At 45.8% G+C, this 27,852-nt stretch overlaps 1 protein-coding gene across 7 annotated transcripts in view; it reads right to left on the minus strand.

Moving 5' to 3' along the window:
• EFCAB6 (EF-hand calcium binding domain 6) overlaps positions 1 to 27,852 on the minus strand; it is a 244,357-nt gene that overhangs the window by 183,527 nt on the left and 32,978 nt on the right. For 6 of the 7 annotated variants that reach the window (XM_042948058.1, XM_042948060.1, XM_042948059.1 and 3 more), the window contains 2 exons: positions 16,071 to 16,159; positions 10,373 to 10,439 (listed from right to left, as the gene is read on the minus strand). In XM_042948058.1, coding sequence (XP_042803992.1) covers positions 10,373 to 10,439; positions 16,071 to 16,159 — 156 coding nt within the window. Of the gene's footprint in view, positions 1 to 10,372; positions 10,440 to 15,341; positions 15,436 to 16,070; positions 16,160 to 27,852 lie in introns of those variants that run through there. The other variant, XM_042948062.1, reaches the window with a different exon arrangement.

Genomic DNA, 27,852 nt, shown 5'->3' on the forward strand with positions numbered 1-27,852 from the left:
AAGAAAGGCAGGGCTTGAGTTGTCCCGCTCCCAGGGGCTGCTCCTCAGGTAAGGGACCCACGCACCTGAGGATGTGCACTGGACCACCAGGAGTAGAGCTGAGGAGGTCCAGAGGGCGTTAAGCCAGGACTGAACCTCTGCATCAGGGAACCACATGGTTTGAAGGCCCACACAGCACGGTCCTCATAACTGCCCCTGTGCCCTATAAGGGAGGAGCCTTTATATGCTGCCCACAGAGGACACCAGGACACCAGTGCAGAGAGAGAAAGACATGTTCCCTTTCCTCGGCCCTCATCACAGACCCCAACGGTCACGGGGGGAGAGGCAGAGAAGGACCAGAGGGTAAGCAGGTCGTGCACCGCTCGCGCAGCAGGAAGGGGAGGAGGTGGCCAGCTGAGCTGGGCCTGAGCTCAAGGTTGAAACCGGACTAGGCCGTGCGAGACGTGTGCGTAAGTAAATGTGGCCAGAGAGCCAGGAGACCTGCCTGAGATACGCTTAAGGGACGAAAAGGCAAATTTGCTAGCGGCTGCTTAAGAACAGTGAGAAGAAGCAATCAAGCTGCTTCATATTTGTACCCCACCGAGTTCAGATGGTTCAATAAACTGCTAACAGTGGCTGTTATTTGTACTCTACGGTTCTTTGTTGAAAATTCTTTTTATGGCACTTCGGGCTCCGGGAAGGAAAGCTGTGAACCCAAATAAATATGACCACCCAGACGTTAAAGGAGGTGAGAAAAGGCCTAATGTTCCCTCCCAGAAGCCCAGAAGCCCCAGCTAGGCTGCAAAATAATCCTTCTCTAGACCCGGCTCCGATGTGACCCTTCCCGGAGGAAGGCCAAGCTTCTTCATGCCGGAGCACAACCCGAACAGTAAATTGACTCGAAGCGGCCACGGTGGTATCTCACTGGCTCCCGTTTAGCTATTTTCTGTGCGGTCCCTCCCCCGGAATCACCCTTCCTTGCCCGGTTTCTAGCACAAGGGGGTCAGCCCGGCATTCTCCCCGCCTGCCTGGGGACAGAGCCCCAAGGGGAGGGGGCTTCTAGCAGCTTCTAAGTCTTGGCTCTGCAGCCAAAATGGAAGGGTTCAGCATCCACGGCTGTCAGTCTGGCACCTTTCTGTCACCACGACTACATTCATTTTAAATTTAAGGAGTAAATTTTTTTAAATGAAACCGTGCAAGAGGATTTTTCTTACAATAAACACATCAGTGCTCATTTTCCTTATTATCCTACTTTTGGCTATTTCGTATAAAATCTTTAATTAAAGTTTTTCTTTGAAATTGTCATTATCAACCCAGAAGAAAGAAAGAGGGAAAAAAAAGAACAACACAGCTGTGCAGATATGAGGCGCTATTCAGGACTAAATGAACTGGAACGGAATAAGTAGCTTGACTGTTATGTTCTTACTTTTGGCTCTGTATTCTCAATAGCACGGTCTAGCTTGTCACTTTATATCGATTCCATCTGTTTCCACTCTGCAGAGTATTGGCTTCCTACCGTGAACATTTCCTATTTACCAGCTGGTAGAGATGAGCCAAACCAGATAGGAAAAAATTAGACTACATTCAGAACCCCATAAACGCAAACTTTCAATTTGGGGACACGTGGGAGGGGCAGCGGCCGGGCGTTGTTCACCTTTAACAAAGGCTGCGCCTCGGTGCCCAGGGCTGACGCTTCCTCTCGCCGCTCTGACGCTCGCCCCCACGGGCCCAGAACGATGCATTTACTCACTGAACGCAGACAAATCTTGCCTTTACCGAAAACTGAACAAGCTTCCACAAAAAGACAGTTAAATGAGATCCACGGGAACAGAGAAGAGGGTGCTGACAAAAGAGCTAAAGCAACCAAAGAGTCGAGAGTTGCTACGACGGAACAAAACTCCAAAAACCTGGCTTTGGGTTTCCTTGCGGCCAGAATGAAGAGGGAAACTCGTCGCTACATACACCATAGGCCAGGTAAACCTTCTCCCACCTTTGATTTTTATTTGCAGAAGGTTTACCCGCGACACACAAAGACTTCCAATAAGAGGTTTTAGCTACCACAGAACTTCTGACACAGCCATGAAAATAAGCCCCACGTCTAAACAACAAGGGGTTTTAAAAGTCCCAAATCTAGGGGTTCCCCAGGTGGGGCAGTCAGTTAAGCGATTGACTCTCGATCTCGACTCAGGTTGTGATCTCGAAGTTTGTGAGTTCAAGCCCCTCATCGGGCTCTGTGCTGATAGTGTGGAGCCGGCTTGGGATTCTCTCTCTCTCTCTCTCTCTCTCTCTCGCTCTCTCTCCTTCTCTCTGCCCCTCCCCCTCCTGAACACACCCTCTCCCCCCCCCCCACCAAAATACATAAATTTAAAAAATTTTCGGGGCGCCTGGGTGGCTCAGTCGGTTAAACGTCCGACTTCAGCTCAGGTCACAATCTCGCAGTCCGTGAGTTCGAGCCCCGCATCGGGCTCTGGGCTGATGGTTCAGAGCCTGGGGCCTGCTTCTGATTCTGTGTCTCCCTCTCTCTCTGCCCCCTCCCCCGTTCATGCTCTGTCTCTCTCTGTCTCAAAAATAAATAAAATGTTAAAAAAAAATTTTAAATAAACTTAAAAAATTTTCTTTTAATCTGTATATATTTTTTTAAAGGTGCCAAATCTATAAAGCTACCCCACATCCCATTTCTTGCTCTGTCCTCAGCACACTGAAACCCCATCCAAGGCCCACCTTGACCACCAGTCTCACCTGTCCCATGCAGTGTTTCCCAGCTACTCTAATTACTGGGAACCTTTCCTACAGAACTATTTATCCATTTAGTAAATGTTTCCTGAGGTCACCCTAAGTGCCAGGATCAGCTCAAGGCACTAAAGTTACAACAGTGAGCAAGACAGAGAAGGCACCCGCTCCCCGGGAAACATCTATCTTAGTGATAAACACGTAAATACACCAAAACCTCAGAATGTTCTAAGTGTTGGGGGAAATATGGAATTTTAGATAGGCTGGTCAAAAAAAATCTCCCTGGGGGTACCTGGGTGGCTCAATCAGTTAAGCGTCTGACTTCGGCTCAGGTCATGATCTCACGGTCTATGAGTTCGAGCCCCGTGTCGGGCTCTGTACTGACAGCTCAGGGCCTGGAGCCTGCTTTGGAGTCTGTGTCTCCCTCTCTGTCTCTGTCCCTCCCCTGCTCACGCTTTGTCTCTCTGTCTCTCTCAAAAATGAACATTAAAAAAAATCTCCCTGGAGAGAGCTCCCATGCTGAGCACTATAAGCCGGGATGCTTGGGGGATGTTTCCTCGATGGGCAACCAAGAGCCACAGGACATCTTAACCAGAGGGGTCTGGTGAGATCTGACATCTGTTTTGAACAGATAACTCTGGGTGTCCTGCAGAATAGTGTAAGGGGCCCGGGCAGGAACAGGAAAAGCAGTTCCTGACAAAGCACAGGGTGGGGACATCGGTGGCAGCGGGGACGGAAGAGGTGGATGGGTTCCAGATACGGCCCAAGGACACAGCAGACAGACTTGCCGATGGACTGGACGTGGACGAAGGGCCAGTGAGGAAAAATTGCAAATAAGATATAAGGAAAAGTTGCCATTTGCTCTGCACACAGTGGTGAGTCCGGAGCCCAGACGTGCCTGGGGCACAGAGCTCTCTTTGTGGCCTAAAACCACAAGTGACCACATGCCATCATTTCACTTTCCACGTGACAACTCACGTCTTCTCTCCTCCAAATGCAGACTCCCGATTTTTTGAGTAACTTCTATGGCCCCAGCACCACAGCAAGTTCATTTCATGTGTATTGCCACCAAGAATCTCGACAATATTGGAAAAACTTCGCAGTATCGTTTCTCCATTTCACAGCCGAGGAAACAGCCTCCAGAGACACTGGCTTGCACAGGGGCGTTTGGACAGTGAGTGGTGGCCCGAGGGCCCCAGCCCATCTCCCCTACGATCTTGACTGAAGTATTGATTTTGCCGCATGCAAGAAGATTAAAAAAACAAAAACAAAAACAAAAACGGGGCGCCTGGGTGGCTCAGTCGGTTGGGCTTCCGAAATCAGCTCAGGTCACGATCTGGCGGTTCGTGGGTTCGAGCCCCGCGTCGGGCTCTGTGCTGACAGCTCGGAGCCTGGAGCCCGCCTCGGATTCTGTGTCTCCCTCTCTCTCTGCCCCTCCCCCTGCTCACCCTCTGCCTCTCTCGCTCTCAAAAATAAATAACCTAATGAGAAAAAAACAGAAAACCGTAAACTTAGTCTGAAATGATACAAATTCTGATGTCACAGAATCTTTGTGTTAGCTTCCTGACAGAGCCTTTAGTGAATTAATAATAGAGCAACCAAAAATAGGTCCTGGGAGAGAAGCATCTTCAATCCAATTTTTTTTGAAAATGGCAACCGATGATTTTGTTATGTGAGATTCTCCAGATCAGAATGTAAGCATTCTACTTCATTTAGTTGTGCACAGACACACGAATAAGAGATGTGACATTATTAATCACTATATTCAGTTATGATTGATAGGCTTTTCTGCGGGGAGGAAAAAGTGGCTCGGATACAATCTGTCCCAACAGCTCTACGATATGCTAATATTTTCTTCAGACGAAAGAGGAGATGTGTTCAAATACCTGCTATAATAGGCAATTAATACCAAGTGCACCGAAGGACAGGTGATAAAAGTGGGATTAGGAGAATATTATAAATTAACCAAGAGCTTGTATGTTTTAGTAAATGGCCTCATTTTGAGTTTGACACAGTCTTTTTATTAGGCAAACAGACTGCATTCTGGTACATTCGTTCATGCTAATGTGGTGGTATAATGTGAAGGTGCGTTTATGAAATGGTTGTGATTCTAATGACTGTTGCTTTATTTCTCAAGCAATAATTTTTTTAATTTCTTTTCTTTTCTTTTTTTTTTTAGGAAAACTCACCTATTTGAGAAAATGAATCGACCCATTACTTTTGTCTCTTCCGCACGAGGATATAACAAACCAAGCAAGCAGCTCGGGACCCCTCATTATTTACTAATTGCTTCGGAAATGACTCGGGCTGCATCCATCCAACTCCAAGGCACCAGGGTAATCCCATAAAAACTTGTGTCAGATCACTTGGTGTCCAACAGACGCACTAGTCACGGCTGAGTGGGTGGACCAGATGTTCTGACATCATGGCGCCCAGGCTTAAAAAAAGCGTCCCTGAGTTGGGTGGTGACGTGGTCGAGAGCAAACAGCCTGGGGCGCTGGATGTGTCTGGGGTTTGTTTTTTTGTTTTCTTCTTTTGTGTCTTTAACTGAATTATACAGGTTTGTTTTGTTTTGTTTTGTTTTTGTAGATGGGGCCGTGGGGAAGGGTCATGACGTCTCCAGACATACCCTGCGTTCTTATATGGCTCAGAACAGCTTCCTGTCTCTCAGGAACTCCCTGGTCCCGGCCCATAATGAGCATCCGCCCCACCTCAAGTAGCAGCATGAGATTTTCTGGCATTTCTACCTCACCCTTGGCGGGGGGAGTTGGTAAGAGATAAGACAGAGTACAAAGACCAAAACTTGGTTGGCCCGGCAGCGCTGAAGCTTTGCCTTGGTCCTTTCTTTCCCGGGAGATTCTTCCCCTGAAGAATGTCCTAGGCCTTGACCCCTGCCACTGGCGCAGGATGAAGCTGGAGACGTGCAGGACAGGCGTGGAGCAGAAAAGCCTGAGGATGTGGGCAGAACGGCGACAAAGGCAGGACGTCAGAGTGCGGAAAGGAAGAAAAGTCCCAAATGCCCCCTTGAAGTAGACGTCACTTGTACAAAAAGATGGCTCACGGCGAAGGTGTGCGAGACACTTCTCTGTGCTGGCCTGGTCTACCCGCGGGCATAACAAAGAGTCACGTCTGCCGAATGCAAAGGAAGCATCAATACCTTTTCTTTTCTAACCGGGCCTCCAGGAGGCCGGGGGGGGGGGGGGGGGGGGGGGGGGGGGGGGGGGCCTACTGGTTAAGGGCGAGGACTCTGCAGCCAAGCGGCCACGGCGGGAACTGCAGCTTCTCCGCCCGCCAGCGCCGCAGCCTTGGTCACGATGCTCACCCTCTGTCGTTTCCCTCCATATCAGTGTGGGGCAGGGATGGCACCTGCCTTGTGGGGCTCCCCTCGAATGAAGTAATTTTAAAAATATTTTTCATGTTTATTTTTGAGAGACAGAGAGAGAGAGAGAGAGAGAGAGCGAGCAAGCGCACAAGCAGGGGAGGGGCAGAGAGCCAAGGAGACACAGAATCCGAAGCGGGCCCCAGGCTCTGAGCTGTCAGCACACAGCCCGACGCGGGGCTGGAACTCACGGACCGCGAGATCACGACCTGAGCTGAAGTCGGACACTTCACTGACTGAGCCACCCAGGCGCCCCTTGAACGAAATAATTTAACACCATATGATACTTAGAGCAGCTCCTAGTAAGTGCTCAATCAGTGCTATTATTCATAGAGCTGGTAAAATTCAAAAAATTACATAGTGTCCAAAGGATTAAGGCCCGGGGGCCGCGGGATCCTTTCGGCAGGAGGCTGAAGCGGGTGCTGTTGGTCCCCTTCTGCAAATCCCCTTGCCCCTATTCCCTTCTCCTTCTAACAAAACCCTCCATTTTCCGTTTCTGTTCCGAGAGCTACCCTCTGGTGGCCCCGTGCTTCAGGGGACGGAGTCAGGCCACAACCCCAGGAAGTAATCAGGGTCGGTTCAGGCCAGGTGTGCCTGATTCCCGCTAAATGCCTCTGCTTCCCTAGGAGACTATGAGAGCAGGGAACTGAATAGACCAGAGACCTCAAGGACCCATCAAGCAGACGCCAAGTCACGGCACAGAAGAGGCGCAAAGGAAAGAACGTATCTGTGACCAAATGAAAAGCAAGGATCGAGGGAGTGAGAGCAAGAAAGGAAAGCACAGGACTCAGAGCCCCTACCGAGTAGGACCCAGCGCAGCGCCATCAGGGGACCAGGACCAGCCGGAGCCAGAATGTGACGCCCTGAGGACTACCTGGGCTAACACAGCTTCTCTTCTCCCACACACAGGGCCCGCCGCGATCAGACGGCAACCTCTTCCCGTGAAGCCATGGGTCACACTCACCAGAAGACGGAGACGCGGGACCTGGGGATCATCCAGTCTGGCCCGCCCTATCCCACCCCGTGACTGATGGAGAAAACAAGGCTCAGAGAGCCCAAGGGTTCAACCGGACAACGAGCGGGAATGTAAACACCTATTGGAGGGTCAGAGTGCCCATGAAGAAGGGAAAGGCCGAGGAACCAGCCATCAGACCAAGCTCACTGCAGGGGAAACGATGAGGAAACACAAGCACTGGGGTTCAGTCAGTTTGGGGCCCTGACTGCTAACTATCTGTCGGCTTAGGAAGGCTAGACCACACACACAGTTAGCAAAATTTTGGCTCCCAAAATTCAGAGACACTTGCACACATTCTCGGCTCTGGCAAGCCACGCGGACTTATATTTAAAACAAAATAATGAGCTCTCCCAAACCATATAGATCACCCGGCAGTGACAACACATGTCTAAAGAGACCCTGTTTCTAATAACTCCCAGGTAGTTGGGATGAGCACTGGGTGTTGCATGGAAACCAATTTGACAAGAAGTTATATATAAAAATAAAAATAAAAAAAACCTCCCAGGCATTTGTCGCAGCCACCGGCGCTCCTGTGGGGGCCGTTCGCAGGACAATAGCCTTAACTGGAAATACGCTATTGCACACAGCTAACAGGTGAGGATATTTGGTTCTGTTTATTTGGGGAGTGGGTGGGAAGGGAGGAGATCCATTGGCGTTCCCGTCTATCCTTCAAAGGCAGCTGCCGCAATAACGAGACAGTGATAGCTGGCACTGTCCAACTGTTCCAGGTGCTTTACACACCGGGTATCTGTAGGGCACACAACAGCGCTTCTGGGAACCAGGATGCCACGGGAAGTGACTCAGATAGGAGGGAGAAAAGCTACCAGCAGAAAGGAAGAGGGGAAGGATGTGTTTTGTTCTGCGGAGCCGACAGGTCCGGCCGAGAAGACATCCAGCTAGACGCTTCACCGGAGAGCCCCCTGCTAGAGCCACTATGAGCCGGACTGGAGCTGAGGACCCGTGCAGAAGCCCCCCGAGTTGCCCTGAAGTTACCTTTCGCTCCTTAGAATACTGAGAGCGCCTCCCACAGGCAGGGCTTTCCGCCATTTTTTTAAACATACGGTGTATGCACCCCAGCACGCTGACACGCTGGCATGTCCCACTGAACCAAAAGTGCCTCCGTCAGCTCCTGCCCCTGTCCGCGACACACGGAATGAAAGCTTCCTGTACTAACCCCACAGGGAGACGGCGCTTTGAGAACTGTCTCCCCGTCTCCTTCCTTGTCACAGGTAACGCAAAGTTCTCTGCTTTCAACATTTCCTTGGGCTGTGTTCAGTTTGACGCACCCCAAGCGGCGAACCCCTTGAGCTCAGTTATACTTCAAGGTGGTGCTATTAGCCCCGCTAAGGGAAAGCCAGTGATAAAGACTTGTCAAGGCCGCTGGTGAGTGGCAAAGCTCCAAGACGGAAACCCAGAGCCGACCGGTCCTGTTCAAAAGAAAGCCACAGGCACTCAGTGGAGTCCCTTGTCCTCAGCAGAGCAAACCAAGACTTATTTGAAGTTTCAGCTTCTCCAGGACTGGAGTTTGAAGCCAATCAATCTGGAGTTTACCGGCCAGCACAGTTGAGGTCATCTGTCTCGTGGGCCCTCCCTCTTCCTCCCTCTCCCAAAGACAGGTGAGGTGATCCACCTAAAAAGACCCTTGTCCTTCGCCCCAGGGAAGGTGACCTGGCCTGAAACTTAGATCTTCACATTTACTCGGTTGAGTTTTTTGTTGTTTTTTTTTTTTAACAGTCCCCAGGTCGGTCTTGTCCTACTCCACCTGCCTGCCCAGAGTCGGGGCCCCAGGTAGAACTGGGGTGCGGTGGACGCTGGCCGGCATGCATGGCAGAGAACTCCCCGAGCCACCCAGGGATTTAGCGCTTCTGCAATCACCCCTCCTCGGCCTTTTCCCCAGAAGTTGCTTGAAAGCTGCACTGTGCAAGCCCACTGGTTAACTCGCTCCTAACCAGTGGGAGGGCTCCCCCCACTGTTAGGATAAGAGGGAGGGGGCTGAGATAACAGAGGAATTAGATCAAGGGTCCCTTGTGGCTTTCCTCGGCGAGGCCTTATTGTTGGTAATTTCCAATCCCGGCCCAGGTCCATACGCGCTGCGCTCGCTGAAATGCTGTATTTTTTTTTTTAATGTTTGTTTATTTATTTTCTCACCAACAGTGAGATCATGACCTGAGCTGAAATCAAGAGTCGGACGCTCAACCAACTGAGCCACCCAGGCGCCCCTGAAATGCTGCATTTTTGATCCACGATGGTGTTTATGTTGATATGATGATTCTGACAAACGGATGACTTTCCCAGGAGTATTTCATGATTAACACAGCTTATGAAGAGACAAATTAAAGGCGTGCCATAAATGATACCAATCATATTATGTATCTCTTACAGAATAACAAATGAACCACAATAGCAGAAGCAGATAATTACACCAGGGTTCTTACTAATATAGACTATAGTGAAACCAGATTTTTAGGAGTATGTCATGCTAAAAAATGTCACATTAAGATGAATTTTCTGGTGTCAGTGGCTTCAGCCAGGGAAATTCAGACAAACATTTTGTGGATTTCTGGCGATTTTTTAATTTTGAAATGTATGAAAATCCCAGAAGGTTCAAAAAGGAAAGAAGATTGGTCACATTTCAAAGCAACATATTGAACCGGGTGAATTAAATCATGATTCTCAAACTGCTTCTGTAACTGACAGGCTCAAATGCATTTTAAAAGGGGTCTGATTCCAACCCCGGGAAGCCACGCACATCTCCTCCCTCCCTAGCCGTACGCGACGATGTCCAACCATAATCAGCAAACAGGAAGGAGCAAAGCTATATGCTCCTCTCCTAAACACATGTAGTAGCTTCTGTGGCAAAGTTACTCAATACTTAAATATGTGCCACTTTGGGTTTCACCAGTTATCTTTGCCATGCTGCTCTTAATTGGCATTTGCCGCTGAAAAGCAGTAGTTTTCTCTTTCCAAAGAGATCCTTGCTTCAGTCTTCGACAAATCCAGAAAGGGCAGCCCTAATACCGAGGATCTAAAGTTACTACAAAAGTGACTCATATTCCAGGGCTCCCTGTTGGTGTCACTCATCCGAAGAGACGCCATCCGAGGCCGTCTGAATGCAAGCTCTCACACGGGCTTGTTATCGGATCTATTTGTCAGACGGCCCTGACGGGAGAGTGCAGACCGCAAGATGTGGCCCATTCTGCTGCATCTACCTCTGCTGACGATACTTTTGACAAAGGGTCGGGGGAAGAATTTTAAAAGATCTCTATTACCTTTTCTCCTACTTGGATTTCAAGTTCTTTTACTGTCCGACTGCAATTCATTTCATTCCCACCTCCCCTGAAAAATAAAAATAAGGACTTTTTGTTAACATGTTTTAACCAAATAAATGCTTATGTAGGGCCTGCAGAGATCAAAATTATAAGGATTTCTAAATTATATATTTACAAGCGCGAGGTATTCCTTACACACTGCCATCTGCCAGCAGTGTAGACCTGGACCCAGTCCCTAGCTTCTCCGTGCCTCAGTTTCCTCATCCGTAAAATGAAGTCTAACATTTATTCCTCCCAGGTAGTGTGGGAACTGAGCAGTTAGAGCTGACACTTCATGAGCACTTCCTACGGCGAGCCCCATCTGATTTAATCCTCACGACGACGGTGGGTCAGGGGCCATGATCGTCCTGGTTTGCAGACAAAGAGACTGAGGGAGACGAAGGCCGTGGCTGGAGAAGTGGAGGTGCCGGGTCACACCCCACACCGCACCCCTCCGCTGCAGTCCTGTGTTCTGACCTCTAAGGGGTCCCCAGTCCACTCCAGGGGCACTCTTTGCCACGCGGTAAAGGACTCCGTGGTGGATGTACGTCTGTACCATCCCCGTGGCTCCCTCTGCTTTTATTAACTGTTTTCTATCTCACATTATCCACGTATCTATCAACTACTTCAGAGCCCCTCTTTGGAACAATCCGAAGCAGAGAAGCCAGGAACGATCCACTTGAAGGAAAAGCTCTCTGGACAAAGCAAAGGGAGGACACAGCGGCATGAGGCCGAGGGGGCCGGAACTCAGCACGTCCCAGCTTTGCTACTGGCGGTGGCCACGGAGACCAGAGCCCGCCCGGCAAGGGCAGGGGACACGGGTGAGTGCAGGGATGGAAATGGATGCCAGCTCTGCGGTGCTGTGGCCATGATAAGGAAGCTGGACTTCATACTGGGGTAAGCGGAAGACGTTGGAGCGTTTCCAGCAGAAATTAACTTCATTTTACGTTGGAGGAAACTGAGGCTGGGAGGGGTAAGTGCCCAACTTCAACAGGGAAACTCGCCAGGAATCCAGACTTGTGGTTCTATATCAAATGTAATATTTTTCATGTCTTAATCGTGTATCGGAAGAGACACAAAACACTATTTTGAAGATACATTTCAGACTTAAAGAACAAAAACAGACAAATGCCTGTGTACCCACCGTCAGCTGGAGAAATGGAGCAGCGGGGGTGTCCCCGGGAGCCCGGTGTCCCCAGAGCCCGGTGTCCCTGGAGCCACGTGCGAACTCGCTCCCCATCTCCCCCTTCCTCTCTCCCTCCCTCTCCAGTCCGCAGGGCGGCTCCTGGGCCCAACTCCCCTCTGGCCCTCTTCCCTTCACAGCTGTCTCCCCTACACTGCGTCTTGCACCCCTGAACTCCATCTTTCTGTCTGCTTCAGGAGAACACGGCTTATTATCAGTTATTAACTTAGCGGCGCCCTCTTTCTTTAGTGTTTCTTGGAATGGTAGGTCTTGAAACCCTTTCACTTTTTAACCTTTCTGTAAGCCTGTATAGGTTTTTCTCTTAGTGGAGTTTACTATTTGTTACCTAGTCAGACAATCTTTGCCTTTTAAGTGGAACATTTATTACAATCACCAATACATTTGGAATTTCTATTGGTTCCGCCCTATTCTGCGGGCTTCTTGCCTTCTTTCGGTTAATCCCATTTTTTAGGATTCCATCAACTTGTCTGCCTCTAAACACTCCACGTTTAATCTTACGGCAGTTGTTCTGGAAATTATAACCTGCATATTTTTCCAAGTCTAAAGTTAATCAAGATTTCTCATCTTCCTGCTGGACAAGGTAACAACTCGAGGACATTTTATGCTAGTCCCTCCTCTCCGTGTATATATTGCTACTGTCGTGTATTTTAATTCTCTTCTATTTTTAAATTCCCAAAGCCATCGTTACTCTCAGCCCTTAGTGCTTCCTGAGGTCAGCGGGTGTTGGATCCAACTGCACACTCACTGTCCTTTTTGCCCGTCACTCTTTCCTGCATCGCCTCTAACTGTCCATCCAGGAGCGTTTTCCTTCCACCTAAAAAGTCCATCCTTTAAAGTTCTTTCACTGGATCTAATGGGGGGCCAAATCCATTTTTGTTTTACAAGGTCTTTATTTCAATTCTGAAAATACTGCAAGATATGTTCTTTATATATAATTCTAAGATGGCAATGATTTTCTTTCCAGACACTGTGATCGTCAATTCACTCCCCTGGCATCCCTGTTGCTGTTCAGAAGTCACTTTTGTCTAGATGTTGCCCTCTGGCTTCTTGGCAGATCTCTCGGTCTGGGGGCAGTTGCGCCCCCACCCCCATCTTTAACCCTGCTCGGGACTTCTTTGGCTTTCTGAGTCAGCGGGATGGAACCCTCCCTCGGTTCTGGAAAGTCCTCCGCCATTGTTCCTTCAGGTATCACCCCATCCCATCTCTCATTACCAGCTTCACAGAGTTCCAGTTTCATTTCTGTGACTCTGTGCTGCCTTCTGGCTAAGTTTTTTTCTGGCCGGTCTTCCAGTTCACTTATTTCTTCTGCTATAGCTAATCTGTTTCTTGAACTTACTGAGTTTTACATTGTGTTTATGAAATATGACTTATAGATAGAAAAGAATATGCATTTTCATAGTCTAGTTATTATTAAGGCAAATGCCTACTTAACAATCACCCAAATCAAGAGTGAGAGCCAAACACAAAGGCCCCCGACTTGCCCTCCTCCAATTGTAGGGGTTCCTTCATACTACATGTGTGTATAAAAATAAGAGGCATGCTTTGTAGTACAAAGAAAGGATCTAGTTGAAAGGTGACCTTGAACACCACAGGCAGAGGGGACACATGTTTCTCCCTTTTCCACATGACCTGACATCAGTGCTTGAGTTTATGCTATGGCAAGAAGCGAAAAGGGCCCCGGTGTTCCCACAGAAAGAGACCTTACAGATTCTGGGCTGGCAAATACCTTATTCCCCGTGCATGGGAGAGGCCTTCCCACTGTTTCAAACCAGGGACACCAGTCTCAGTCTATGGTCGGTCCCCTAGGCCAGTCTGGTTTCTCCTCTTGCTGCCTTTCCTCTCCTCTCTCTGATTCTGCTGCTCTGCAGTTTCACTGGGACATGTCTACATAGGCGTTTCTTTTCATTTGGCTGGCGTAAGCTTCTCAGCCATCATCCTTTTCAATCTCTCTCTTCCCTATCTTTTCCCTGTATATCTGGAAATCCAGTAAGAAATCTCTTGGCCTTCTCTTTCTCCCCACCATGTCTCTTACACCTGTCTTCCATACTTTATCTGTCTTTGTCTTTCTGGGTGGCCTTCGTGGATAACTGCTTTGGAACTACTTTCCACTCCACTAATGCTCCCTTCGACTGTGTTTAATCCACGACTTTCACCCAGCCACTGAATTTTATAGCTACAATTGTTACTGCATCTTTCAAGTACCAGAAGTTCTGCTCCGTACTTTTCCAAATCTTTTTTTTTTTTTCCCCTTTTGGCCTCTTCTTTCGTATTTATATGCTGAGTCCATTCTTTCATTGTTCTGAACATTCTAAAATAGTTTTAGATTCTATATTTGATACTTCCAGTATTTCGAGCACTTGGATATCTGATCCTAGGGGACATTGCTTCTATTGGTTTGCCAACCTCATTCTTTGTCTCTTCATATGTTTTCAATATTGTGTGTGTGTGGTCTGATATTACTTGGCACTTTGCGGAAATTCTTTAAGGGCTAGGTTGAAAATGTATTCCTCTACAGAAGGCCACACCCAGGCCAGGACCAGTTTTAAGTGAACTACTAGCCTGAGACGTCTCAGACCACACAGGTGGCATTATTTCAGGCACAGACTTACTTGCATAAATACTGACTTACTGTCCTTTGCCCAAATGCAGCATGGAAAGAGGTAGGTTTCCTTGTTGTGCCCTTCTGTGATGCAGATTTATATTTACAACTTACCCTTACATGAGGGTTTAGGTGTCCTAACTTTATATGTACTGGTCTTCTGTTGGGTCCCTCCACCTCAGCGTCTGTCTCCTGTCCCCTCCACTCTAAAGAGCCAACCAAGCTGAAACACACATCCACCGGGATGTAGCGAATACTCTCAGGGCAAAAGCTGGCTTTCGTCTCATTTCATGTTGGCCTCTAAGGAGTCCTCGCTTTCTGGCTAGCTCACTAATGAATGAAAATGCACATATATGTTTTACCTTATGTCAGTCAGTTTAGTTGTTTCCAGTGGAAGTGCATTCATGGATATACCCTACCATATTACCAGAGGGAGCATCTCTGTTAGCTACGATTCACTGTCTCCAACAGCAAAAAAAAAATTCAGCCCCACGGGTTAAGTCAGTTTTCAGCTAAACCTTTCAAACTTCGTTTAAACATTTAGCCTTTTATATTTAAGGAAGTAACTTGTGATCCTTTTCATCTCAAGCTAATCATTAGACTGATGTTTCACAATTAAAGGAACAAAAACAAAAGACAAAAAAAGAACTCTCCTGCTTTCGGGTTTTCTAGTTGTTTAGCTTTTCCAACAAATAACATTCAAATGAGGGGACTGTCTACCCAGCAACCTTATCACAGATGGGGACTGCTTTAGGTTAGGAGCATCAAAATACAGTTTATAAAGCAAATAGTCGTTCTTTTGAATAAATCTGGAGATGATCTCAGCCCAACACTTACGGACCATTGACTACACAGAGCACAGAGCAGTCCCCGGCTACCTAGGGATTAATAGTCCGTCACTCGTGTTGGCGTTGCTGCGCGGATTTTTCTTTTTAATTGTGATAAAAAAATCAAAAGAAACAAACCAAAAAACACGCACAACATAAAATTTCCCACCTTAATCATTTGTAAGCGTGCAGTTCATCAGTGTGAAGTATATGCACACTGGTGTGCACGTCTCTGAAACTCGCGCCCGTTGAACAATCCCTGCTCTGCCTCCCCTCTGCTGCATGATTTCTTACACCTACGCTTGCATCCACGACTGATTCCGTCAGGAAAGCCATCACGCCCAAACTTGCTATTGCTTCAGGATCAGAGTTGACGCTTGCAACGGCACAACTCCTGAGAAAATGAGGTTTATTCATTTAGAGTCAGATAATCTGAGGAATTTCTTTACTAAAATGGCCTTTTCTGAATCACATGCCAGAATCAAAGAACCTTCCAGCTGATAGAGACATGAGAGTTCATACTCTAACACTCCCCTTTTGCAGGTAAAGTGAGCGAGCCCCAAGCGCGTGCTACAGTTACAGAATCCAAGGGACCTCTTTAAAAAAATATTTCATTTCTACCTCCTAAAACATGATCGCTTTTGAATGAGAGACATTAGAAAGAAAATAAAAGTGAACAAATTTAAATTTTGCATCTTAACATTTTTACTTCAAAATTAAAATGTATTATTTCCAAACCTGAAGTACACTGCACATAATACATATTAGCACTGTCTTAATTTGTTATGTTTCCATTTCCAACACAGTATTATTTCTTTTGTTCTAAAATGCATCCTACACTGAGGCTACTAAAGACTTGTCTACATATACGTTTGACTGGGGATTAACTCCATTAAATTCTGTATGGACAAGCTCTACCAACTCATCTTCCACACATATCTGTTGACCTGATTAGCTCTCATGACCTCATAGCCTCTCTCTTGTCATTCCATAATTCACATTTTCGTATGAGCAAACGAAACCACTTACCTCTTTATAACATTTATATGTAGGTCCATCCCACCGAACCTGGACAGGAATTCGAGGTAAGGAATGGCACCGGAGCTGGTGAGGGGGATCTACATTCAAACAAGAATGACAGCCCGTTAGAGGATTCAGATCCAAGTAGTAGACCGCACAGGAGTTCTCATGGTGTAGGACAGGATGCCATCAGGGGGGTGGGTATTCTAGGAGGCACAGCTACTTCACCTAGGTGTCTGAGTTGACATACATCCTCAATAATCCGGGTACAAATAGCATAAATGCCAGGCCAATCTGTGATCAGTTAAAAGTCAACAAGTTGTCTACAAACTTACCTGAAATCTAGTTCTATCTAAAACATAGAGTAAAATTAGGGGTGCCTGGGTGGCTCAGTTGGTTGAGTGCCCCACGCCTGATTTGGGCTCAGGTCATGGTCCCGGGGTCATGGGGTCAAGCCCCTCCTCAGACTCCACACTGAGAGTGGAGCCTGCTTAGGATTCCCTCCCTTGCCCTCTCCCTTGCTCACAGGATCTCTCTGTAAAATAAAAATAAATAGGGGTGCCTGGGTGGCTCCGTCAGTAGAGCATCTGACTTCGGCTCAGGTCACGATCTCGCGGTCCGTGAGTTCGAGCCCCACGTCGGGCTCTGTGCTGACAGTCAGCTTGGGGCATGGCGCGTGCTTGGGATTCTGTGTCTCCCTCTCTCTCTGCCCCTCCCCCCACTTGTGCTCGCTCTCTCTCTCTCTCTCAAAAATAAACATTAAAAAAATGAAGAAAAATTTTAAAAATAGAGTAAAATTAGTAGAAATATGTTCTACTATACATTTTATATGTACTTATATGTGTATATGTGTATATATGTATATATTATATATATATATATATATATATATATATATATATATATATATATTTTTTTTTTTTTTTTCCCCCAAAAGGGTGAGGCCACAGCACAGGTTTACCGTCTGAGGGTCATGTGAACTTTCCGTACATTCATATACTTTTAAGGTAGAAAAAAAGCCATTTTTAAATTAAAAATTCTATAAAGGACATTATTGGGTCAAGTGGGTCAATACGGGCTATAGATTAAAGTAGTATCTCAGTGTTTCATTTACTAACGTTGATTACTGTGATTATGTAAGAGAATAGTTCTTCTTTTTAGGAAATACACAGTGAAGTTTTTACAAGTAAATAACCATAATATAAGCGGCTGCCTCTCAACGAGTTCAGAAAAAAATTACGTACACCGTGTATATGTCTTGTACACCGTTTGCGTCTCCATACAGACCACACGTAGATAACAAAAGATCACAGGAGAAGCAAATGAGAGTAAATGTTCCCAACTGGCAAATCTGGGTAAAAGGTCTATGGGTACTCTTTGTACTATTCTCATTCTTCCAGATTTTCTGGAGGTTTGAAATTACTTCTAAAGAAAAAGTCTAATTGTTTAAAAAGTGAAAATAATTATCTCCCCCAAAAAAGGATTCGGAAACTGAAGTTAAGACGTGTAATCAGGGGCGCCTGGGTGGCTCAGTCGGTTGAGCAGATGACTTCGGCTCAGGTCACGATCTCACGGTCCGTGAGTTCGAGCCCCGCGTCGGGCTCTGTGCTGACAGCTCGGAGCCTGGAGCCCGTTTCAGATTCTGTGTCTCCCTCTCTCTGACCCTCCCCAGTTCATGCTCTGTCTCTCTCTGTCTCAAAAATAAATAAACGTTAAAAAATAAAAATTAAAAAAAAAGACGTGTAACCAATACAGATACATTTTATGAAGCCTCATACAAACACACAAAGTACAATTTCCCATACAGCTGAGCGGCTCCCACGTCTATACAGTCAAGTTTGATGTTCACTTAGCCCTTCAAATTCCAGCCTCAAAGCCTACACGGCTACCTCAGTCTTCCCCAAAGGACAAATTTCTCTTTTCTATTTAAAACATGTGTGACCAGAAAATGGGACCAGAGGGAGAGTGGCTCACGGTGTGGGCCTTCGTGAAGACGTTTCCTGAAAAGCACATGCGTGATTTCTATTTCGGATAGAGTATTTATTAGGAGATGTAATTTGGGGGCAGACACCTCAGAGTTTGCCTAACCCCACAGAAGAAGGGCGAGAACAGGGTGTGTGTGCTGCTCCGAGACAGGAGGCCTCATGGTTTGGGGAGTAAGGCTTCATGACAAGGGGGGAAACGTACAATTGCAGAGCTCATACCCAACAGACGGGCGCAAGCACTACCCTTGGTGTTTTACAGGAGTTAACTCCTCTAGTCCCAAAACCAGCTTCTGAGGGTGTGGTCGTTTTCCACATTTCACAGAACAGGGATGTGACCTCCCTGCACGGCACTACCACTAAGTGCCAGAACTCTCTGTGACTCCAGAGCCCAAGTTCCTGTCACTGTGCTAACCACCCTGCCAAGAAGGAAGGAAGGAAGGAAGGAAGGAAGGAAGGAAGGAAGGCAGGAAGGAGGGAGGGAGGGAGGGAGGGAGGGAGGAAGGAAAGAAGGAAGGGAGGAAAGAAGGAAGGGAGGAAAGGAGGAGGAGGGAGGGAGGAAGGAAGGAAGGACAGAAGGAAGGAAGGAAGGAAAGAAGGAGGAGGAGGGAGGGAGGAAGGAAGGAAGGACAGAAGGAAGGAAGGAAGGAAGGAAGGAAGGGAGGGAGGAAGGAAGGGAGGAAGGAAGGAAGGAAGGGAGGAAGGAAGGAGGAGGAGGGAGGGAGGGAGGAAGGAAGGAAGGAAGGAAGGGAGGGAGGGAGGAAAGAAGGAAGGAAGGAAGAAAGGAAGGAAGGAAGGAAGGAAGGAAGAAGGAAAAAAAGAAGGAAGGAAGGAAAGGAGGAAGGAAGGAAAGAAGGAAGGAAGGAGAAGGAAGGAAGGAGAAGGAAGGAAGGAAGGAAGGAAGGAAGCAGGGAGGGAGGGAGGGAGAAAGTCCATTAACCTATTGAAGCTTTTGTCACATTTCACATTGTTACTTATGGTCTAATGAAAAGTCTAATGTGGCAGATACATTTTTGCATTATGTCCAGCCTCCAAAGCTCAGTCCATTAAACAAACCGAAGAATCTAGTCTAGAAGGAGAGGCTCTTTGGTATTTGTGATTCTGGCAAACATGTTTAAGAATCGTAACCACCCAACGATGGATCACTAAAAGTAAACTCTCAGACTGGGGTGGGGGAGGGTAGTGTTTAAATCCACATCCATCATGTCGACAAGTGTCTTCAGAGACATCTCTTTCCCCAACACAGCACGACCTTTGGGACCAGACCACAGCTGTGGTTTTCTTCTCTGGAATCTCTTTGCCAGTTCAACTTCTTTCACAAAATTTTTATTAACGTTCAGAGACTGGGGCCACCTTCGTAAAAAGATTCACTCTACCGTTAGTGGAAACTAAGGTACAGGGCGATGCCCTGCCAGCAATGCCACACCGTTCTTGCCCTGATCAGTCTCCAAAACTGTCCGACATTTAAACATTCTCGACGTGGTTCTTAAAATAAAATTGAAGCTGAAGTGAATTCGCTGTAACTGGAAAACTCTTACCTAATGTTGACAGTGAAATCCCCCTGAAATATTTTACCGGTTTCTATGTTTCCGGTTAGGCTTACATTCACTATTGGAAAAGAGATTCGCTGGTAAAAGATCTAGAAAAGTCACCCGCCCTGTGAACTCCAGTGACTGGAAAGAGAAACCCTGCTCTTCATTCCCAGTGGACTTGGCCTCCTAAAAATGCACCCCATTCCAGCCTCCTCGGTTTACACGCGGTCACGGGAGCTCGAGGTTCTAGAAAAGCCATGCTTATTCTTTCTGCTAGACTACCAGGGCCTGGTTTTTAAAGTCTCTGAATCTCTACAGCTCTCAGTGACTTCTCTTAAAAACAGATGTAGCTTTTAAAAACGGATACACATTTCACATTTTCTGTACTTTTCCTCTTCCTGCATAGCTGATTAGCTTGGGAAGGTTGTCAAAATTTTAAATTAACATTAGATCATGAATATAGGGAGACATTAGCAGGAAAAATATCTTAACTCTCCATTTGGTATAAATAAAGTATCAGTCAAATCAAGCTTATGAGGAAACTGATACCGGGTTTGCAAGGACAAATGTTCCTTAAAAACAAGAGAACGGTACCAGTTGCCCTCACCCTTGGGGGTGCAAATCCAAACCACAGCGAGTTACCACCTCCCACCTGTCAGAAGGGCGGAAATCAACAACACAGGGAATAACAGGTGTTGGCGAGGATGCGGAGAAAGGGAAACCCTCCCGCACCGTTGGTGGGAATGCACACTGGTGCGGCCGCTCTGGAAAACAGTATGGAGGTTCCTCAGAAAGTCAAAGATAGAGCTACCCTACGATTCAGCAACTGCACTGCTAGGTATTTACCCAAAGGACACAAAAATACTGATTTGAAGGGATACACACACCCCGATGTTTACAGCAGCACTATCCACAACAGCCAAACTATGGAAACAGCCCAACTGATGAATGGATAAAGAAGATGTGGGGTGTGTGTGTGTGTGTGTGTGTGTGTGTGATGGAATATTGCTCAGCCATCAAAAAGAATGAAATCTTGCCTTTTTCAATGATGTGAATGGAGCTGAGAGTATCATGCTAAGCGAAATCAGTCAGTCAGAGAAGGACAAATAACCATATGATTTCACTTGTATGTGGAATTTAAGACACAAAACAAACGAGCAAAGGGGAAAAAACCAGAGGGGGGCAAACCATGAAACAGACTCTTCACTGTACAGAACAAACTGATGGTCGCCAGAGCGGGGGAGGGTGTGTGTGAAACAGGTGATGGTGATTAAGGAGTACACGTGTCATGATAAACAGCGAGTGCTGTATAGAAGTGTTGAATCACTATATATTGCACACTTGAACTGATATTACACTGTGTGTTAAATGCCTGGGGTTTAAATAAAAACTTAAAAACCGAGAGAGAACATGACCACATGACACGGCAGTTCTACGCCTAGGCACGTACCCTGGAGAAGTTAAAACATACGTCCGCACAAAAACTTGTACGTGAATTTTTTTAAGTTCATTTATTTATTTGGAGAGACAGAGAGGGCACATGTGGAGGAGGGGCAGACAGAGAGAGAGAGAATCCCAAGCAGGCTCCAACGCTGTCAGCGTGGAGCCCAATGTGGGGCTCGAACTCGCAAACTGTGAGATCGCGACCTGAGCCAAAATCAACAGACGGACCCTCAACCGGCTGAGCCACCCAGGTACCCCTGTACGTGAATTTTCATAGCAACGTTGTTCACAAAGGCCAAAAAGTGGAAGCACCCCGAAGGTCCATCAGCCAACGATAAACAAAAGGTGATCACGATTCGGCCATAAGAAGGAAGGGAGTACTGATTCATGCTACAACACGGATGAACTTTGAACACGTGATGGTAAATGAAAGAAGCCAGACACAAAAGATCATGGATTATATTACTCCATTTATAGTAAATGTCCAGAAGAAGCAGATCTACTGTGACACAAAATATATTAATGGTTATCAGGGACTAGGGGAGGGGAAATGGGGAGTGACTACTAATGAGTACGGGGTTTCTTTTGGGGGTGATGAAAATTTCTAGAACTAGACAGTAGTGATGCTTGTATAACCCTGAATATACGGAAAACCAGTACCTTGTAAATTTTTAAATGGTGAATTTTATTACAATATAAATTATATCTTAGTAAAGTTTTTAATAAAAATATAGATACACGAGTGCCTGGGTGGCTCAGTCAACTAAGCACCTGACTCTTGGTTTCCGCTCAGGCCATGATCTCATGGTTCCTGCGATCGAGCCCCACATCAGGCTCTGTGCTGACAGTGTGGAGCTGGCTTGGGGTTCTCTCTCTCCCTCCCTCTCTGCCCGTCCCTGCTTGCACTTTTTTTTCTATCTCTCAAAATAAACAGATTTTTAAAACTGTGGGTACAGTCAAAAGTGACACATGAAATCATTGATACGTATTATTTGTGAAATTTTTAGTTAAAGTGAATAAAGGGGAAACTTTTTTTTTTTCATCTTTCTTCTCTCTTCCCTGCTTTCCTGTTCCCTCCCTAATAAGTCAGTCCTAGAGTCTGATGGGGCAGAGAAAAAACAACGTCTGCCATGCTGGGGGGACCATGGGAGTCCAGAGCAGGACGTGACCCAAGTGGGGTGAAGAGAGCATCCACACGCGAGGGCGAGGCTCTGGGGATGGGAGATGATCACACACCAGGGAGACTGATCGAATAAGGAAATATACTAAGAATAACAAAATCCAAGCTTCTCGTCGTGTGAAAAGGCAATTGCAAATATGAAAAAGCAAGAAAATTAGAAAGAACCCTGAGAGGTAGGATTAGAATTGGCATTACTTGTGTAGACTCATGGTTTTCAATAGAGAGAGAGGTTGGTACAGAAATGAACGGAGATGTAAATGCACGTATACATGTGTATTGGGGGGAAACGTACCCTTAGAGCTCTGCCCACTGAGAGGCCTGGAGTGCCATCCCAGTGGCAATGAGCAGCCCCAGTGCCCAGATTCTCGATTCTGAATTTCGTTTCCATTGAAAGGACCAAAGCTATTTAGGGAAATGGATAATTCCAGGACTGAGGCAAGGAAAGTACAGATGAGTTTGGAATATTTTATATAGGAAACGAAGGAAGTGCTCTGAGAATGACAGGGTATGCCAAAAGGACACAAACCAGCAGGAAGGGGCTCCTACTGGTCAAAGTAGAGGCAATTTAAAAATCAAAATAAATGAAGAACGTAATGGATCATAACCACTTGATAAAAGAGGAAATCTTGAGTCCCTGCAAATATAAAAACAGTAAATGAATAAATGAAAGTTCGGTAAGGAATGGAATATTTACATAGTTTCAAATTTTCCCCACAAAATGCTTATTAATTACAAAGTGGATAAAGAGTACCTTACCATGAAAAAGCCTGACAGATCCCAGTATCCCACAGATACTCAAGTGATCAAAGTGAACATAACAGTAACAGGACAAACTAGGATCACAGCGCAACCTAATAAAACACAGTGAGAACACAGCAGCATTTCTGCAGTACTCCTGCCCAAAGATGCAAGCCTTGATCTAGTCATAAGGAGACAGGAGATAAACTCACACCGGGACATGCTACACGCTGCAATCTTCCGTGTTAAGGTCCGGAAAGCTAAGGAAAGACTGAGGAACTGTTCTAGACTGAAGGACACTGGGGAGATACGACAACCAAATGCAATTCGTGATTCTGACCTGGATCATACAAGACCTGCATGGAATGACTGGCAAAACCGGGCTGGGTCCTGGGGCTGAGACGGTAGTCATGAGCTCATGTTAATATCCATGTTTCGGTGGTCAGATTGCAGTTATGTAGAACGCTACCCTTGTTTTGATTTTTTGTTTTGTTTTGTTTTGTTTTGAGAAAGAGAGAGAGAGAGCGAATGGGAGAGGGGAAGAGAGAGGAGACGCAGAATCCGAAGCAGGCTCCAGGCTCTGGGTGTCAGCACAGAGCCCGACTCAGGGCTTTAACCGATGAGCGGTGAGATCATGACCTAAGCTGAAGTCGGATGCTTAAGGGACTGAGCCACCCAGGCGCCCCAGGCTATCCTTGTTTTGAAGGACACACACGCTGAAATATTTGGGGTGATGGGGCCGCTTACTCCCAAATGGTTCAGGGAAAAAAAAAACTGCTCTTCCCACTAAACTTCCAATTTCTCTGTAAATTTGTGACTGCTTTTAAAATCTGATAAAGCAGAAGTTGTGGTAGATACAGCTCATAACAGATCAATCTCCCGCACAAAACAACTATAAACTGGCAAATACGAAACCAGGAAGACTCTGGAGAAATTCAAAACTCAGGAAAAGGGACAAGTATGGAGGGAGTTTCCCATTCATAAAGGCTTTGAGCCTAAGAGTAAGCCACAGTCACTCCCCAGCACAGCAGCTAAAACCCCAAAAGAAAACCCAGTCCCTCTGGCCTGAAGAACCGGTGTGCAGAACCTGAAGCAACCACGGCCACTAAAAATGTGAGGGAAGTCTCAAACAGGAGAGAGGAGGAGACCCACTTGCTGTTCTAAGTTCTGTCCAAGTTTCCAATGGATGCCCGAACCAGGCATGTGCAAGCCGGACTCAGAGACCCACCGAGAAACAAAAGGGCCAAACTCAGATGCAAGCAAATGCTCACTGCCGGCGAGACAGAGTTTGCAGGTTAACTGCCGCCAGAGCAGGAGCATCGACAGTCTTCAGAGAAATGTAACAGAATCCAGTCTCCACAGCACAGTATTTATAGTGTTCAGCCCTATACTGTCTGATGTGCAGCCACAGTCACATGTGGCTGTCGAGCACTTGAACCGAGGCTAGGGCAGCTGATGAACTGAAGCTTTTTATTCATGTTCATTAATTTAAATTTTAAAATTAATTCAATGAGGAGCACCCGGGTGGCTCACGGTTAAGCGTCCGACTCCGGCTCAGGTCACGATCTCGCGGTCCGTGGGTTCGAGCCCCACGTCGGGCTCTGTGCTGACAGCTTGGAGCCTGGAACCTGCTTCGGATTCTGTGTCTCCCTCTCTCTCTCTCTGCCTCTCCCCTGCTCATGACTGGAAAACTTTGAAGTACGTTTGCAACGACTAAGTATATGAAACTTGTATTTTAATTATAAATTTTATGAAATCTAAATATAGATCAAGTATTTCCAATAGAAACTTAAGTGTGTAGACTGAAGTCGGCTGTGAGTATAAAGTGTATAGCAGGTTTTGAAGGCTTCGTACACAGAAAAGAATGCAAAATAACTACTGATTGTCGATTTTTAATAGTGATAACATGTTGAAATGATACATTTTGGACACGTTCATTAAATTAAAATATTCAAATTAATTTCACCTATTTCTTTTCAGGTGGCCATTAAAACATTTTAAGTTACATGTGTGAGTCACTCTATATGTATATGTGTGTGTGTGTGTGTATATATATATATATGTATATATATATATATATATATACTATGTATTAAAAAAATTTTTTTTTTAATTTTAGTTTGAAGTAATCTCTACACCCAGTGTGGAGCGTGAACACAATCCTGAGATCAAGAGCTGCGTGCTCTGCCGACTGAGCCAGCCAGGCACCTCTCACGCTGCATTTCTATTGGATAACACGGGTCTGGGATGTAATCCAAATACAGTAAAACCTTGAATTGTGAGTAATTTGTTCTGTGAGTGTTCCGCAAGATGAGCAAACATTTCTAATAAAATTTTAACTTGATAAATGAGTGATGTCTTGCAATATGAGTAGTACGTGACATCGAAAGTCACATGATCACAACTGAGCCAATGGTTTCTCTCTCTCTCTCTCTCTGTGGGATTGTGGGTGATTGTCTCCCATGCTCAGATGCTCAGTCTCAGGCCGCGGTGTTTGGCAGAAATCAGTGATTTTTCAGAACGTTGGAAGGTGCCCACAACTGGCACCAGTGTATTTTTGGTCACTTCGAGGCACCTACAGACAGTCCTTTGCTTTTCCAGACAAGAGCAAGCTTAGGAATGCTTTGCTTCCTTCTAGGTCAGGCTGCCTGCAGATAGAGACCCTTTCCTCTGCTGCCTAATTGCCAGTCACGTTATATACGGTATATGATAAGAGTTTATTAATGCTCTACTATAGTCAACATCCGTGTGAGCATATACAATGGCCCCCACACAGAAAATGATTGAAAAGAAGGGTGCGAAGAAGAAGAAGATGATTACTATGGAAGTTAAGACGGAAATCAAGAAGTATGAACAAAGTACATGAGTGGCCGAAATTGCAAGATATTATAAGAAGTCTGCGTCTACATCTTGTCACAGAAGAGGAGGAGGAAAAGGCAGAGGAATCCTCACTTCAAATGAGATTATGGATACGTGTAAAATGGGGGAAACAGCACAAAATTTTGTAGAAAAGCATCACCCAAATAAGGCTATAGCAGTGCGAGTGACGAATCTGTTGAATGACAACGCAATGTCACATTTCTGTGAAACCCTCAAAAGAAGGCAAAAGCAAGTGTCATTGGATATATTCCGTGTTAAAGTTGCATGAAATGAAAAAGATTCCATTGAGCCAATAGATATTAGTGATTCCGTTAGTGATAGTGAAAGTCGTCCTACACAATAACCCTCCTCTCTCTTGTCTCCTCATACCAGCCAAGAAGGTTTTCAAAGGCAAGTGCAGGGTAATTTGTTTACTTTGCTTTGTTTTTTCTTTATTATTTTGTATTATATTACAGTATTGTCATCATTTTTATGTGAATATTTTTGGGTTGTGGAACAAATCATCTGAGTTTCCATTATTCCTTACGGGGAAATTTGCTTTGATATATCAGTGCTTTGGATCGCAAGCATGTTTCCAGAACGAATTATGCTCACAAACCACAGTTTAACTGTACACTCAAGTACAAAGAACTAGAAAAATGTGACCCTCGTTGAGGGAAAAAAACCAATGCAGGCCAACCCTGAGACAATCCAGATACTAGAATTATCATTCAAGGACTTTCTTAATTTTTATTTTAGAGAGAGAGAGCACAAGTGGAGGAAAAGGGCAGAGGGAGAGAGAGAAAGAGAATCTCGAGCAGGCTGTGTGCTCAGCATGGAGCCCAACGTGGGGCTTGATCCCACAACTCTGGGGTCATGAGCTGAGCCAAAATCAAGAGTTGGATGCACAACCAACTGAGCCACCGAGGTGCCCCTCACTCAAGGACTTTAAAACAGCTATTTTAACCTTGCTTAATGAGTTAAAAGAAATACGCCCATAATTGAAGAAAAAAATGTAAGCATATGAATAGAAATTATAAAAAAGAACCAAATGGAAATTCTAGAACTGAAAAACACTATATCTAATATTCAATATTCACTGGATGAGCTTATGAGCAGAACAGAGATGTAAAGAAAGAGCCACTGAACTTGAAGACAGATCAACAGATCTTATCTCATCTGAAAAATAGGGAAAAAAAGATTTAAAAATGAACAGAGCCTCAAGGGTCTGGGGACAATACCAAAATGTCTCAGAGAAGATAAAGGAAAAATATATGTATTTGAAAAGAATGGCTACAAACCCCACATTCAGTGAAAAACAAAATTAAAGGAAGAGAAATCCTTGAAACAGTACCATGGTATGCTCAAGAAGAAACAACAAATAGGTCTACGATTTCATTTTAAATCAGCCAAAGGAAGAAGAGCCAGTCCCTGAGATTAAAACTAGAATTCAGGAACACCCGAAATTCTCTGGGCTGTTTGTTTTCCTAACACATAATTCCCCTGTGGTAAAAGAAAGCAAACTGAGTTGGGTGGAGGTAGTCACCAAATTCTAGAAGGAAATAGGCTTTTAAATACTATAAAATGCCAGACTCTGATGAAGAAGTAATGAATGAGTAAAAATATGTATATTTGTGTGTGTGTGTGTGTGTGTGTGTGTGTGTGTGCGTGTGCCTGTGTGTGTGTGTACGAATTAATAATTCGTTTATTGGGTTGGAAGGCACACTACTGATATTCCCAGCCAACTTTTCTACTTTATATTATGACATCGCTCCCTATGGATTTATTTTGAGAGTGTTTAATTACTATTGTATTGTGCATTCCTTTTTTAAAGGCCCTGAGGGCTCACCCACCAAATGTTGACTATTTACAGCCCCCTGGTATGGTACCCCACCGGAAGGCCCAAGGGCCTGTCCTCCATATCCCTCCCCAAGTAACTGCATCTTCCCTGCTGCAAACCCTTGGCCCCCTACGGCTTCCAGGACAGAAGCCGAACTCCTTTGCATGGTACTTTTCAGGACTGGCCCCCCCGGTCCACAACTTGACACGTATCCCTT

Source organism: Panthera leo, chromosome B4 (assembly GCF_018350215.1).
Source record: "Panthera leo isolate Ple1 chromosome B4, P.leo_Ple1_pat1.1, whole genome shotgun sequence".
In the NCBI taxonomy this organism is placed as follows: domain Eukaryota; kingdom Metazoa; phylum Chordata; class Mammalia; order Carnivora; family Felidae; genus Panthera; species Panthera leo.